Source organism: Mobula birostris, chromosome 4 (genome assembly GCF_030028105.1).
Source record: "Mobula birostris isolate sMobBir1 chromosome 4, sMobBir1.hap1, whole genome shotgun sequence".
Taxonomy (NCBI): domain Eukaryota; kingdom Metazoa; phylum Chordata; class Chondrichthyes; order Myliobatiformes; family Myliobatidae; genus Mobula; species Mobula birostris.
Window position 1 is genome coordinate 13,070,291 of NC_092373.1, and position 15,461 is coordinate 13,085,751.

General features: G+C 43.8%; 1 protein-coding gene across 3 annotated transcripts in view; it reads right to left on the reverse strand.

Annotated features, from left to right (window-relative positions):
- Positions 1–15,461, reverse strand: part of LOC140196167 (neprilysin-like) — a 303,855-nt gene that overhangs the window by 11,925 nt on the left and 276,469 nt on the right. For all 3 annotated transcript variants that reach the window (XM_072254924.1, XM_072254921.1, XM_072254923.1), the window contains exons 20-21: positions 12,283–12,348; positions 5,640–5,735 (exon numbers count right to left, since the gene is read on the reverse strand). In XM_072254924.1, coding sequence (XP_072111025.1) covers positions 5,640–5,735; positions 12,283–12,348 — 162 coding nt within the window. The remainder of the gene's footprint in view (positions 1–5,639; positions 5,736–12,282; positions 12,349–15,461) is intronic.

The following is a 15,461-nucleotide window of genomic DNA, read 5'->3' on the forward strand; positions in this document are numbered from 1 at the left end:
ACCTTGTGGGGGCTCATCTGGGATTGGGCCTACTGGTATGCTGTGTGGGTGCCCTGTTTAAATCTGTAATGTGTGTCTCTGTGGGTTATTTGCTGGTGATTGCTGTATGAGTTGTGGGTGCGGTCTTTGGTTGAGTTCAGGCTGGAGGTGGCACTCGGGGCTGTCCATGCTGTTGGGAGAGAGAGGAAAGGGCTGTCTGATTTGAAGGTAGGGTCTGCGAATAAATGTTCTAGCTCTGGCAGGCTCCGCCTGGTGCTTGGGATAGTGTCCACCCCAAGAGGGGCGGAGGCGTGCCAGACGTGGGTGGAGTGGATCTCTCGGTTGTTAGATGAGTGGCAGTGCTCGGTTGAGGGAGAGCGACAGGGATCAGTTAAAAGTTTGAGTAGGCGGGCTGGTGACAGTGTTAGAGCTGTCAGGTTCACTTACACCGTAGTGACAGCTGTCAGTTATTTGAAAGAGGTGGGAAAGTTTTCAGTGTGTCTTCTCCGGCTAAGAGGGCGGCTAAATTGTCTGCAGTGCCAGGGGGATCATGCCCCTCCTTCAGTTGTTCAGCTGATCAGAGAGGGATCGAGAAACTTAGTGGAGGCCCAGTGGGGGAACGGCTTGGGGTCTCTGGGGAAGAACGTTCCCAGCACTGTACCAATCAACTTCCGCAAGGAAAAGACCCTATTCCTGAAGGCTTAGAGGGACCACGCCCCAGGGTGTTGTTACGGATAGAGGGAAGCGATGCTGAAGCTATCTTCGACCCCTGGGCGCAGGTCAAGTTGTTGTACAGTTTGTTTTACAACCGGTGTCTGAAGCATTTACCCTTGACAACTGCAAGGGCACCGGAGGTTTTGGGTACCAGTGCCAGTAGTTATCTAGAAGACGATGATTGGTTAATGACCCTGGAGTTCATGGGGGCATTGTCTGGGCACCCAGCGTGTCGAGTTGCTTCTGAGGACGTGTGTAGCAACCTTGAGCCGGTACCGAATTTAAGCGAAACCCAGCGGTGGTACGGCCTGGGGGAAGAAGCTGAGGGTGAGACCCTCTTAGTAGATGCTCCGAACTACCATGAGGGAGGGGTTTTGAGCGCTGAAGACACCTCAGTGAGAGAGAGGTCGTGGCAACTGGACCCTGGCGGCGTGGAAGATGAAGGCAGCGTGTGTGTGGATTATGCGATGTGGTTTAAAGTGCTGGATCTGAGGAGTGGATGTTGCCAGATTCTGAGGGGTGCGGCTGTCGAGCCAACGATGGCCGTTATTAGTTCCCTAGGATTCTTCCGATCCGAAAAGATGCCCAAGGGCATATCTGGAGCCCCTGCATCCTTCCCGCGAGGCATGAGGAAGACCATGGGGGAAGTGAAGGTGTGTGGAGTTTTGGTGTATGTGGATGACAGCCTAGAGCTTGGATTCACCTGGGGGGACTATGAAGCGAGTCGAGTGGCTGAGCCCGGGCGACCAAAGCAAAGTGTCAAATGTGGAGGAGTTTTTGGCCGGAGGAGTCTGGTGCAATGTGAGAAAAATGACCCGACATACCATTTGAACTTCCTGGTGCTGAAACAGACGGTGGTGGACCTGCGGATGGAAACCCGGGTTGTCAATCTGAATGAGACACAGGCGAGAGAGGGGATTTGCTCCGCTGAACTGAGTGCTGAGAAATGCCGGCTGGAAACTGAGTGCTACATTTGTGGGACGACCATTGCAGACTTGGAATTCACGCTGGTCAACGTGGAGAAGGAGCAACAGAATTCCGAGCTGACACTCCGGTCATGTACTGATGAATTAATCCAGCGAGCAGAAACAATGACCCACCTTCGAAGGGATCAGTAGAAACTCAAGACGTCGATTCAGGGAAGATTAGAAGACTTACAAGTTGGGGAAGATCAAGGAAGTGTTCTGACTAAGGCCAGCAGAAAACCAAGAGCCCAGGGAGGGGAGTTTGACTACATTCCCGAGAAGGTGAAGAAATGGAGGACAGATCTCGGAAAAGGGAGGCAGATGCTAGAAAGGAACCTGAAGATGACTATTGCGAGTTTAAATGAAGTGGAAAAACGGAAAGTTGAACTGGAAGACGTCAACAGGAAGAAAAAACTGGAGGCTGAACATCCTTTAACTGCTGCTTTTCAGGTCAGGGTGGAAGAAGCTGGTGGGGTAGCTGCGTCTCAGATGGAGATTGTCAAGAAACCTGAGTCAGAACTGCAGGAAGCTGAAGGGGTAGCCCCGGCTAAATGTTTCAGATTGGAGAAATTTAAACAGCAGCTACTGATCGACGGAATGAGACAGAATACGGATTCGAAGGATGATGTGCTGCACATGTGGAACATGCTGCCTTTTGCTACCTTCCCCGTGATTGAGGACGAGACCTTTGGCCCTTCTCCCACTGAGTCAGGTGTAGTGGGGAGGACTAGCTGTGGGCAGTCTGAGTTACGGCAGGATCATGAAGGAAAAGAAGCGGGGTCCCGGACACGGGACAGGGGGCTCCGAGCTGTAGTGGTGGTCTGAGTGAGAGAGGAGTTGGCAAGGAGGCCCGAGGTATCCTTAGTAGTGTCTGAGCCTTTTGGGTTTAGGTGAGGGGGTACGGAGGTCTCGGAGGGTTAAGAAGCTCCCAGATAGGTTGGCCAATGTAGCGCCCATGGGACGGGCGTAGGGTTCACTGTTTGGGGAGCACGTTCACTGTGCGTATCTGTGTATGTGTGTGTTGTGTGTCTGTAGGACTGATTGGCGAGTTATTCAGAAGTCATGAGGGCATGACTTTTGTTTGGTGGGGGAAGAGGGTACAGGGTCTTTCTTTTTTGTATGTTAAATTTAAAATGGCTTCTTTGTTATGTTACAATCGGGAATGCTTCTTTGTTATGTTAAATGCTGAGAAAATATTTAGCTAGACATTTGCTAGGGTTAATACAGATAGCAGGGTGCTACTAACTAATTGGGATAGTTGTTATGATTTTGGTGTATCTGGAAGATTTGTATGCGTGGGGTTTTGGGGCAGAAGGCGGGAGAGAGAGACAGAGAATGGACCGGGTGCTGTGAGTCCACTAACGGGGTCGGACCCCGAGCGGGCTGTTCGGCAAGGAGGGAAGACGGACTCATGTGGAGCGTCTGGTCGACAACTGTTGTTGGTCCCAGGCGGCCGGTCGAGTTGGTCTGAGGGGTCGCAGGGTGAAGAAGGTGTCCTGAGCTCCAACTGTGCATGAAGAGATTGCACTTTGACAAGTGTGGCGCCTTTTATTTTCCTTTTATATTTTATTCTCTATTAATTATATAGTGCCAGTAATATCTATAAACTGTAATTCATTTAATCGTATTTGGTGTATTGTCTGTTATTTGGGCGGGGTGGGGTACATCACACAGCATCCACACAAACTAATTACCCACTTTGGCGGGGCCGAGGGCTGTTTCCCTAGACAACAGCGAGCCGAGCGACCCTGAGGCTGGCCAGGGGGGCTGCATTCAAATACACATAGAACACCTTGGGGTTCTCCTTAATCCTACATGCCAAGGCCTTCTCATGCCCCCTTCGAGCTCTCCTAAGTCTTTTCTTAAGCTCCTTCCTGGCTACCCTATATTTCTCATGAGCCCCTCCTGCTTCCTGCTTCTTATATCTAACACATGCTTCCTACTTCCTCTTGATGAGTTGCCTCACGTGTTTCATCAGCCAGGGTTCCCTTTTCCTACAACTTTTTCCTTGTCTTGGACAAACCTGTCCTGAACCCAGCACAAGTGGCCCCTAAACTTCCTCCACATTACTTCTGTGCTTTCACCCTTGAACATCTGTTTCCAATTTACTCTCGCTACTTTGCCACAAATCCACAAACTTTGCCACCAAGCCATGAATTCCATTATCTAAATCATTGACAATCAACAATTTTTCCCAGAGAGTGGTGAATCTGTGGAAATCTCTGCACAATGAAGCAGTGGAGGATATCTCAGTAAATATATTTAAGACAAGTTTGGATAGATTTTTGCACAGTAGTGTGATTATAGATTATGGGGAAAAGGCAGGTAGGTGGAGATGAGTCCATGGCAGATCAGCCACGATCTTATTGAATGGCAGAGCAGGCTCGATGGGCCAGATGGCCTAGTCCTGCTCCTATTTCTTATGTTCTTATGTTCTTATGAAAAGTAGCAGTCCCAATCCTGACCCTTGAAGTACACGACTAGACACCAGCAGCCGAACAGAAGAGGCCCACTTATTCCCACTCACTGGCTCCTAACTGTCAGACATTCCGCTATCTGTGCCAGTATCTTTCCTGTAACATACCATCCTGGAATCTCATTCTCTTCCGCAGAAGCTTCTTTCTGTTCCCCTAACTAACAAATCCCCTATCACCATAGCTCACCTCTTCTTCCCCCCCCCCCCCCCCGTTTCTGAATCACAGAATTAGACTCAGTGCCAGCGTCCTGACCACTGTGATTTTCTTCCGCCAGGTCGTCCACCTAGCAGAGTGATGTACTTCCTGCTGAGGGGGATGGTTACAGGGGTACCCTGCACTGGCCCCTTTCCCCTTTCCCCTTCCTGACTGTCAACGAGTTTCCTGTGTTCTGCACCTTGGGTGTAACCACCTCCCTATAAGTCTTCTCTATCACAATCTCAGTTTCCCAACTGATCCGGAGTTCATCCAGTTCCACCTCCAACCTCTTAAGGCTGATTGTTAGATGTCTCACAGCCTGGGGGAAGAAGCTATTACCCAGCTAACAGTCCTTGTTCTTATACTGCAGTATCTTCTGCCTGATTGTAGGAGATAAAGAGATTGTGGGACGGATGTGAGGCCTCCTTGACAATGCTGAATTCTCTGTGAATGTAGAGCTTCTGGTATCTGTCCTGGAAGAGCCATTCTATAACAAATGCTCCAGAAAAAGATATGCATATTAGCTTGACAATTTTAAATTCCACTGACTTACTAGGGTAAATGCAAATGGGTATTTTTCCAGTGAGGTTGGGTGAGGCTAGAGCTAGAGGTCAAGGGTGAAATTTGAAATGTTTAATGGGAACCTGAGGGGGAACTTCTTCACTCAGAAGATGGTGAGAGTGTAGAATGAGCTGCCAGCAGAAGTGGTAGAAGTGGGTTCAATTTAAATATTTAAGAAGTTTGGACAGGTGGCAGTGTTGAGATATGTCTTTACTAAAGGAGGTGTAAGTGTTACTTCCCTCCACCAACCTGCAGGTCACCGCTGGGCAAGGTGTAGCACCTGCTTAGCCCCCCTCCCCCCGTTCGGGGTGACATGAAGCCACAGGAGCAGGTGGTGGATGGTCGTATGAGCAACTGGTGCATATTACAAGTCCTGGTTATGCTATCACTGACACCAGGTAGATAATTTCTGAAGTGTATTGATAATGGCTGGAGTCACACGTCTTGTAAAGACACTGCCCAAAAGAGGGCAATGGCAAACCACTCCTGCAGAAAAATTTGCCAAGGACAATCATGGCCATGAGGCCATGATCACCCACGTCATATGACACGGCATATAATGATTATGGTGATGATGACAGTACATGGATGGGGGGGTATGGAGGGCGATGTTGCAGGTGCAATGTGACTAGGCAGATTAATGACTTGGCATGGACTAGATGGGCTGAAGGGCCTGTTTCTGCACTGTTGTGTTCTATGATTTACCTTCAAAGGCAATTAAAATGAAGCACCGAATGGTTGGCTGTACCTGGGCAAAGTTCAGGAAGAAGAGTTGTTCGTGGTTCAGTTTGATCCCTGGTAGCAGACTATCTTTCTCAGAATACTTTCCATATTGTTTATAAGCCTGGAAATAGATAGATAGATTCTTAATTGATCCCAAAGGCAATTACAGTGTCACAGTGGCATTACAAGTGCACAGATATACAACTATTGGAAGAGAAGTAAGAAAGTATAACAAAATCAGTTACCTTAAAAAGTAAAACGTATAAGATTTAAAAGATTTCCAAGTTCACACAGATAAGATGGGTGCAGACCCACTCAGCCCTGAGACACCAGGCAAGGACATTTGTTTCAAACAATTGGTTTATTGATCATTACAGAATGTCTCTCTGGTGTTTTCCTCTCCCTCCACTCTCTCTTCCCCTTTTCCCAACCATGATACCGCTCTCCCTGTCCCGTTCTCACTCTCAGTCCTCAAAAGAGACCCATATCAGAATCAGATTTATCATTACTCATACGTCATGAAATTTGTTTTTTTTTTGCAGCAACAATACAGTGCAATATATATAATTTCAACAGTACTCTAGTATATAGTACATATACGTGCCTAAGACTTTTGCACAGTACTGTACGTGGTGAAATTTGTTGTTTCGTAGCAGCATTTCAGTGCAATACATGAGGAGTCTATTGTAGGTTACAATAAGAAATATAACAATAATAAAGAAAGCATGCTAAAGAGGAATAGTGCTTTAGAGTTTATGGGTTTATAGACTGTTCAGAAATCTGATCATGGAGGGGAAGAAGCTGCTCCTCTCATTCCCAATCTCCTGCCTTCTCCCCAGATCACTTCACACCCAGACCTATCAAGCATCTATCATCTGCTTCCTTAAATACACATAACTCACACAACTTGACCTCCATCGCTGCCTGTAGCAAAGAATTCCACAGATTCTCCACTCTCCGGCTAAAGAAATTCCTCCTTATCTCTGTTCTAAAAAGATGCCTCTCTATTCTCTTTCAATATTTTTATTAATATTATAAATTGCATGAATACAAATACAAAATTCATAAGGATACAAGTAATACAAATTACATTACATTTAAATCACAGTAATGTGATCACAGTATCCCATATGCCAAATCAATTATGTAGAAAAAAAAATTGAATTATGAAATAAAATAAAATAAAATAACTATATTTTATTTAAAAACATCTACCCCCACTACCAAAATGAGCTGGTTGGTGAAAAAAAGAGAAGAAAAAAATACCTTACCGTATAATATTATAATAATAATGACTCAGATCCATACTTTAATAACAGTTCAAGGATTATGAAAATAACTCAGAAATGGTCCCCATAACATTAGAAAATCATGTTTAGAATCAGAAATCGAACAACGAATCTTCTCTAGATCAAGGCACAACATAACATCAGATAGCCATTGAACATGAATGGGCTGGGCGGCCTCCTTCCACTTGAGCAAGATTGCCCTCCTGGCCATAAGAGACATAAAGACCAATACCCGCAAGTTAGATGGCTTCAGTTTTGTAGCATTATCCTCAACAATACCAAACATGGCAGTCAAGGGATTGGGCTTAAAAATAACATTGAAAAGTACAGAAAAAGTTTGAAGTACATCTTTCCAAAATGTTTCAAGGCGTGGACATGTCCAAAACATATGAATTAGTGTGGCCACTCCATTAGTACATCTATCACAGTAAGAGGAAATATCTGCGTAGAAACGGGAGGGCTTGTCTTTAGACAGATGAACTCTATGTATCACTTTGAATTGTAATAAAGAATGACGAGCACATAATGATGAAAAATTAATTAATTTTAAAATAATCTTCCAGCTCTCTTCAGATATGAAAATCTGTAAATCCTTTTCCCAGTCTCCTTTAATTGTATCTGAAGAGGCCTTTTTCAGTCCCAAAATCAGACCGTAAATGTAAGATATTGAACTGCTTTCAAAGTGTTTCAGATTAAAAATTGTATCTATTACATTCTTATCTGGCCTTGTAGGAAATGTATGTAACTGAGATCTTAAAAAATCTCCAATCTGTAAGTATTGAAAAAAGTGGATACTGGAAAGGTTAAATTTTGTTGAAAGTTGCACAAAAGAAGAGAGATTTCCTCCATAAAGCAAATCCTGAAATCATTTAATACCCAATCTATCCCATTCTTTAAAAGATAAGTCAATTATACATGGTTTTAAAAAACAATTAGAAAATAATGGGACTCGAGAGGGAGAATCGCAATAAACCACAAGGTTTTCTAAACTGTAACCAAATCCTCTCTATTCTATTCTGAGGCTATGTCCTTTGGTCTGAGAATCTGCCATCAGAGGAAACATCTTCTCCACGTCCAGTCTATCAAGGCCTTTAACCATTCAATAGGTTTCAATGAGGTCACCTTTCTGAATTCCTACGAATACAGGTCCAGAACCATTAAATGTTCTTCATATGCATTCAATCCTGGAACCATTTTCGTGAACCTCCTTTGAACCCTCTCCAGTTTCAGCACATCCTTTCTAAGATAAGGGGCCCAAAACTGCTCACAATATTCCAGCTGAGGCCTCACCAGTGCTTTATAAAGACTCAACATTGCATCCTTGATTTTATATTCTAGTCCTCTTGAAAGGAATGCTAACATTGCATTTGCCTTCCTCACCAAATAAAGATTAGCTTTATTTGTCACATGTATATAAAAACACACAGTGCAAAGCATCGTTTTCCATATAACCACATAACAATTACAGCATGGAAACAGGCCAACTCGGCCCTTCTAGTCCATGCCGGACTCTTACTCTCACCTAGTCCCACCGAACTGCACTCACCCCATAACCCTCCATTCCTTTCCTGTCTATATAGTTGTCCAATTTAACTTTAGACAACAACATCGAACCTGCCTCAACCACTTCTGCTGGAAGCTCGTTCCACACAGCTATCACTCTCTGAGTAAAGAAGTTCCTCCTCATGTTACCCCTAAACTTTTGCCCTTTAACTGTCAACTCATGTCCTCTTGTTTGAATCTCCCCCACTCTCAATGGAAAAAGCCTATCCACATCAACTCTATCTATCCCCCTCATAATTTTAAATACCTCTATCAAGTCCCCCCTCAACCTTCTACGTTCCAAAGAATAAAGATCCAACTTGTTCAACCTTTCCCTGTAACATAGGTAATGAAACCCAGGTAACATTCTAGTAAACCTTCTCTGTACTCTCTCTATCTTGCTGACATCTTTCCTATTATTCAGTGACCAAAACTATACACAATACTCCAAATTTGGCCTCACCAATGCATTGTACAATTTCAACATTACATCCCAACTCCTATACTCAATGCTCTGATTTATAAAGGCCAGCATACCAAAAGCTTTCTTCACCACTCTGTTCACATGAGATTCCACCTTCAGAGAACTACGCACCATTATTCCTAGATCCCTCTGTTCTACTGCATTCTTCAATGCCCTACCATTTTCCATGTACGTTCTATTTTGATTAGTCCTACCAAAATGTAACACCTCACATTTATCAGCATTAAACTCTATCTGCCATCTTTCAGCCCACTCTTCTAACTGGCCTAAATCTCTCTAGAAGCTTTGAAAACCTACTTCATTATCCACAACTCCACCTATCTTAGTATCATCTGCATACTTACTCATCCAATTTACCACCCCATCATCCAGATCATTAATGTATATGACAAATAATATTGGACCCAGTACAGATCCCTGAGGCACACCACTAGTCACCGGCCTCCAATATGACAAACAGTTATCCACCTGTACTCTCTGGCGTCTCCCATCCAGCCACTGCTGAATCCATTTTACTACTTCCATATTATTGCCTAACGATTGAACCTTCCTAACCAACCTTCCATGTGGGACCTTGTCAAAGGCCTTACTGAAGTCCATATAGACAACATCCACCGCTTTACCCTCATCAACTTTCCTAGTAACCGCTCCAAAAAATTCAATAAGATTTGTCAAACATGACCTTCCACGCACAAATCCATGTTGACTGTTCCTAATCAGACCCTGTCTATCCAGATAATTGGTATATACCATCCCTAAGAATACTTTCCATCAATTTGCCCACCACTGACATCAAACTCACAGGTTGATAATTGCTAGGTTTACTCTTAGAACCCTTTTTAAACAATGGAACAACATGACAAATATACCAATCTCCAGCACCATGCCCGTTTCTAATGACACTTGAAATATTTCTGTCAGAGCCCCTGCTATCTCCGCACTAACTTCCCTCAAGGTCCTAGGGAATACCCTGTCAGGACCCAGAGACTTATCCACTTTTTTATTCCTTAAAAGCTCCAGTACTTCCTCTTTTTTAATCATCATAGTTTCCATAACTTCCCTACCTGCTTCTCTTATCTTACCCAATTCAATATCCTTCTCCTTAGTGAATACCGAAGAAAAAAAATTGTTCAGAATCTCCCCCATTTCTTTTGGCTCCACACATAGCTGTCCACTCTGATTCTCTAAGGGACCAATTTTATCCCTCACTATCCTTTTGCTAGTAATATAATGGCAGAAACCCTTGGGATTTATTTTCACCTTACTTGCCAAAGCAACCTCATGTCTTCTTTTAGCTTTTCTAATTTCTTTCTTAGGATTTCTTTTACATTCTTTATATTCCTCAAGCACCTCATATTCTCCATGCTGCCTATATTTATTGTAGGTATTTCTCTTTTTCCGAACCAAGTTTCCAATATCCCATGGCTCTCTCAAACTTTTAACCTTTCCTTTCATCCTAACAGGAACATAAAGATTCTGTACTCTCAAAATTTCACCTTTAAATGACCTCCATTTCTCTACTACATTCTTCCCATAAAACAAATTGTCCCAATCCACTCCTTCTAAATCCTTTCGCTTCTCCTCAAAGTTAGCCTTTCTCCATTCAAAAATCTCAACCCTGGGTTCAGACCTATCTTTCTCCATAATTATTTTGAAACTAATAGCATTGTGATCATTGGACCCGAAGTGGTCCCCAGCACAAACCTCCGTTACTTGACCTATCTCATTCCCTAACAGGATATCCAACACTGCCCCTTCTCTAGTTGGTACCTCTATGTATTGCTGCAAAAAACTATCCTGCACACATTTTACAAACTCCAAACCTTTCAGCCCTTTTACAGTATGGGCTTCCCAGTCTATGTGTGGAAAATTAAAATCTCCCACAATCACAACCTTGTGCTTACTACAAATATCTGATGTCTCCTTACAAATTTTCTTCTTACAAATTTCGTGAATGACCAACACAGTCCGAATATGTTCTGGCAAATACAAGTGTTGTCATGTTTCACGCGCCAATATAGCATGGTCACAGGATTCAGGGAACCAAATTCAGGATTAAATAAGTCTGGAGTTAAAAATACTGATGTCAGGAATTGATCCTTTTAAGGCTGATCAAAACCTCCATCCAATAAACCACCACGACTACTCTATCATTTCTTATCAGAGTCACCTGTGCCTAATGTCACTTCATGGACATACAGTCATTCTATGTATATAAACTATCTTGTGTATTAATACTAAATTTGTTTTTCAATTATTGTGTTCCTTATCTTATTGTGTTTTTTTGTGCTGCCCTGTATCCGGAGTGACAATTATTTCATTCTCCTTGTGTACTTGTGTACAGGAAATGACATTAAACAATCTTGAACCTTGAATCTTGAAAGTAAATAAAAAGTCACTTGATGGACTCACTTTCAAGGACTCTGCTAGGACTCTATGTTATCAATATAATGTATTTATTTATTGTTTTGCTTTTGCACAGTTGGTCACCTTTTGCATATTAGTTGATTGTCTGTCTTTGTTAGTGTGTAACTTTTCATTGACCATACACTATTTCTTTGTATTACTGTGAATACCTGCAAGAAAATGAATCTCAGGGTAGTATATTGTAATATATATGAATGTACTTTGATAGTAATTTATTTTGAGCTTTAATGTTAAGACTAGAGTGCTGAGTTAAAGGGAGAGGTTAGCCAGGCTTGGTCTTAATTCTTTGGAATGCGGCAGAATGAGGGGTGGGGAGGGTGTAACCCTTAAAAAAGTGAATAAAATTATGAGAGACCTCGATAAAATGGAAAGGAACAGTGATTTCCTCAGTGTAGGGTAGTCCAAAACTAGCGGGCACAGATTTAGAGAAGAAGCTATAAAAGAGACAACTTTTACCATGCAGAGTGTGGCAAGTTTTTTTTAATGAGTTGCTAGAGAGTGTGGTTGAAACAGATATAATACTAAGTTAAGAAGCACTTGGAGAGGTACATGGAAGGCCAGGGATGGGAGAGATATGGCTGAACACAGGAAATTGGGACTACCTGGGTGGGCAGATGGCCAGCGTGGACTGGTTGGGCTCTAGGGCCTGTATCCATGCTGTAGTGATCTCTGTATCGAGTCCCAAGGGAAAGTGAACCTCTGCCCTTACCCAGTCTGCTCTAAAGTGCTGACTCCAAGTTAACCTCTGAAATGGCCCAGTAATTTAGAGGGCCATCGGTGATGGTCAGCCAGTGTGAGAATTACCTTTGATGTTCACATCCACGAACAAATCAACACTGACTGATACAGCATCTCTTGTAAAATCTGAGGAGACATTTACAACATTATATGCAAGTTGCTTCCATAACAAAAGAGCTGCCCCCTACCTCGTAGGCTTGCCTGATGCCTCCATTATCCGCAATGTTCTCTCCCAAGGTGTTTATACCACTGAGCTGTAATTGGATAAGAAAAGTAAATAAATTAGATGGTGGAATCTGAGGATTATTCAACCTCTGTGCATTCATTATCACCATTTTCTCATGATGTGAACTTGCGTCACACAAGAAAGAAGAAGCTCCGATTATGGATGAGAAGGAAGTGCGACAAATTTGGAACCAGAGAGTGTGTAGCCTTTATTTGCAGGAGAAACTAGAATTTGAACAGCCACAACTGTGTTCCTCATCACACAGAATCATAGAGGCGTAGGGTACCGAAACAGGCTCACAGTCCAGCTCCTCCATGCCAGCCAAGAAGCCAATCTAAGCAGGGCCCATTTGGTCAACACACTCTAAACGAGGGGGGCTCAAGCTTCCCGATATCATTGTCCCCTGCCATTGACAGAGGGGTCCATGGACCTGAGGTTGGGAAACCCTGCTCTATATGTTTCCCATCCATATACCTGTTGAAATGCTTCTTAAATGTTGTTATTGTGCCTGCCTCAACCACTTCCTCTGGCAACTTGTTCCATACACCAACCACCCTCTCCTGTGGTACTAGTGTTCAACCCTACCCCTAATGTCTGGCCACTGTGTCTCAGGCAGGAGTGGGTGCAATGTGTATTCATCAGAGATAGACCAGGGTACACAGGGACCTAGGTGTGCATTTGTATAGCCTAAACTCACCTTCAGTGAAAAGGTAGGGATGGCTTTACTTATTTAAAACATAAGACAATAAGACAATAAGATATAAGAGCAAAGTTAGGCCATTCAGCCCATTGCGTCCACTCTGCTAATCAACCGTGGCTGATTTATTATCCCTCTCAACTCTATTATCCTGGTTTCTCCCTGTAACCTTTGACACTCTTACTAATCAAGAACCTATCAACAGCCACTTTAAATATACCCAATGACTTGGCCTCCACAGCCGTCTGTGGAAACAAATTCCATAGATTCACCACTCTCTGGCTAAAGAAATTCTTCCTTATCTCTACTCTAAAGGGATATCCTTCTATACCAAGGCTGTGCCCTGTGGTTTTATACTCACCCTTTATTCTCTCCACATCCATTCTACCTAGGCCTTTCAATATCCAATAGGCTTCAAGTAGACTCCCCACTTCATTCTTTTCATCTGCAGTGAATACAGGCCCGGAGCCATCAAATGTTCTTCATGCCTTTTAATTCCTGGGATCACTCTTGTGAACATATTCTGGACACTCTCCAATACCAGTGCATCCTTTCTAAGATAAGCACCCCAAAACTGCTCACAATACTCCAAAGGCAGTCTAACCAATGCTTTATAAAGCCTTAAAGTGAATTGGATAAGGTAGTAAATTTTTCCACCAGTGAGGGGAATCTGGAGAGCAGAATCTTTGAATAAGAGCCAGGCCTCTTCAGTAACATTGTTAAGGAGCACACATCAACAGAAGAGAGTGAAAATCTGGAACATGTTCCCTCAAGAACGACCCAGACCTGGCTGTGGGTGTGGAGCGGGGAAGGGATGTCAGTGTCCTACAGTCAGAGAGCACTACAGCACCGAAATAGGTTCTCTGGCCCACCTAGTCTGTGTCAAACACCCATGTTGTCTAGTCCATCAACCATAACCCTCCATACCCTTCCCATTCATGTACCAATCCAAATTTCTCTTAAGAGTTGCAATCAAACCTCTAACCAGCACTTCTGCTGGCAGCTCATTGCACACTCCAGCCTCTGAGTGAAGACATTCCCCCTCAAATTCCCCTTAAGCATTTTACCTTTAAGCCTTTAACTCCTAATTGATGATCTCCAGTTCTTAATGAAAAAAAGCCCACTTGTCTTTACCCTATGTATATCCCTCATCATTTTGTATACCTCATTCAAATCTCCCCTCATTCTCTTATGCACTCGGGAATAAAGTCTTAACCGATTCAATCCATCCCGGTAACTTAAGTCCTCAAGTCTTACCAACATCATTATTAATTTTCTCTGCACTCTTATTGATGGAATCAATAATATTCTTATTGATTCTATCAATAATCTTATTGTTACCTTTCCTGTAGGTATGCGGCCACAACAATACTCTAAATTTGGCCTCAACAGCATAACATCCCAACTCCTGTCATCAATACTCTGATTTATGAAGGACAATGTGCCAAAATCTCACCTTACAGCCCTATTTAGCTGTGATGCCACTTTCAAGGAATTATAGATCTTTATCCCTCTAATCTACCACACTCTTCAGTGCCCCACCGCTCACTATGTATGTTCTACCCTGATTATTCATGAAAGGGGGCAGGTGAGGTCTGGGCCTGACGTCCCACTCATCCAGGGAAAGTGAACGCGCGATACATCGCCTCTCCTTTCCCGGTGTAGTGATCGCCACGCGGTCACTGTCCGCTCTGCTAGGCAGGAGGCCACTACAAGTGGCCTCTCCTACATTACTGCGTTCATAGCAACACCTTCTCATCGGTGCCCCCCGTTTCCACCGAGCTTGCTACGTCATGGTGACCGAGTGTCCGGCAGTGTAACTGGATGGGTAGGCTGGGCTTGTTGGCCTTGGTTAGCAGCCAGTCTAAGAGAAGGACAACTCTGAATCCAAACCTGGGTAGGTGGGGCTCGTTAGCCTTGCCAGTCCATCCACCTCGGAGGAGGACACTCCGACGTAAATCCTATGACCTGAGGACCTCGCTTTCACCGTTCCAGCTTGCTAGGCTATGGCAGACGAACCCTGGGTGTAAAGGGTGGCGCCAGTACCGCGCACACTGCACTCCACCTAAAATACCATTGCGTAGGCCAAAGGACATGCCCACGCCTACAATGCAGCCGCTGTGGCCGGACCTGCCTGTCCCATATAGGCCTCGTCAGCCACCAGCAAGCCTGCAGAAGATGTGGGCAGCCCCCCACCTAAATCTTCGTTTGCGAAGCCAAGCCATGATGATGATTCATGAAGAGAACTATCTTCAACTTTCCATAGCTTGTTTGAGTCAATTGTTAAATCTTTACTGATTAACCTCAAGTTACCTCACACAGCCAAGGAATGCTCATTTCCTTTAACAGCTGTGCGATTAATGAGCAAATAACACTTTAATCACGAAGCCCAAGAAAATAATTCCAAGAGTGGAGGAGTCTAGGACCAGGGGGCACAGCTTCAG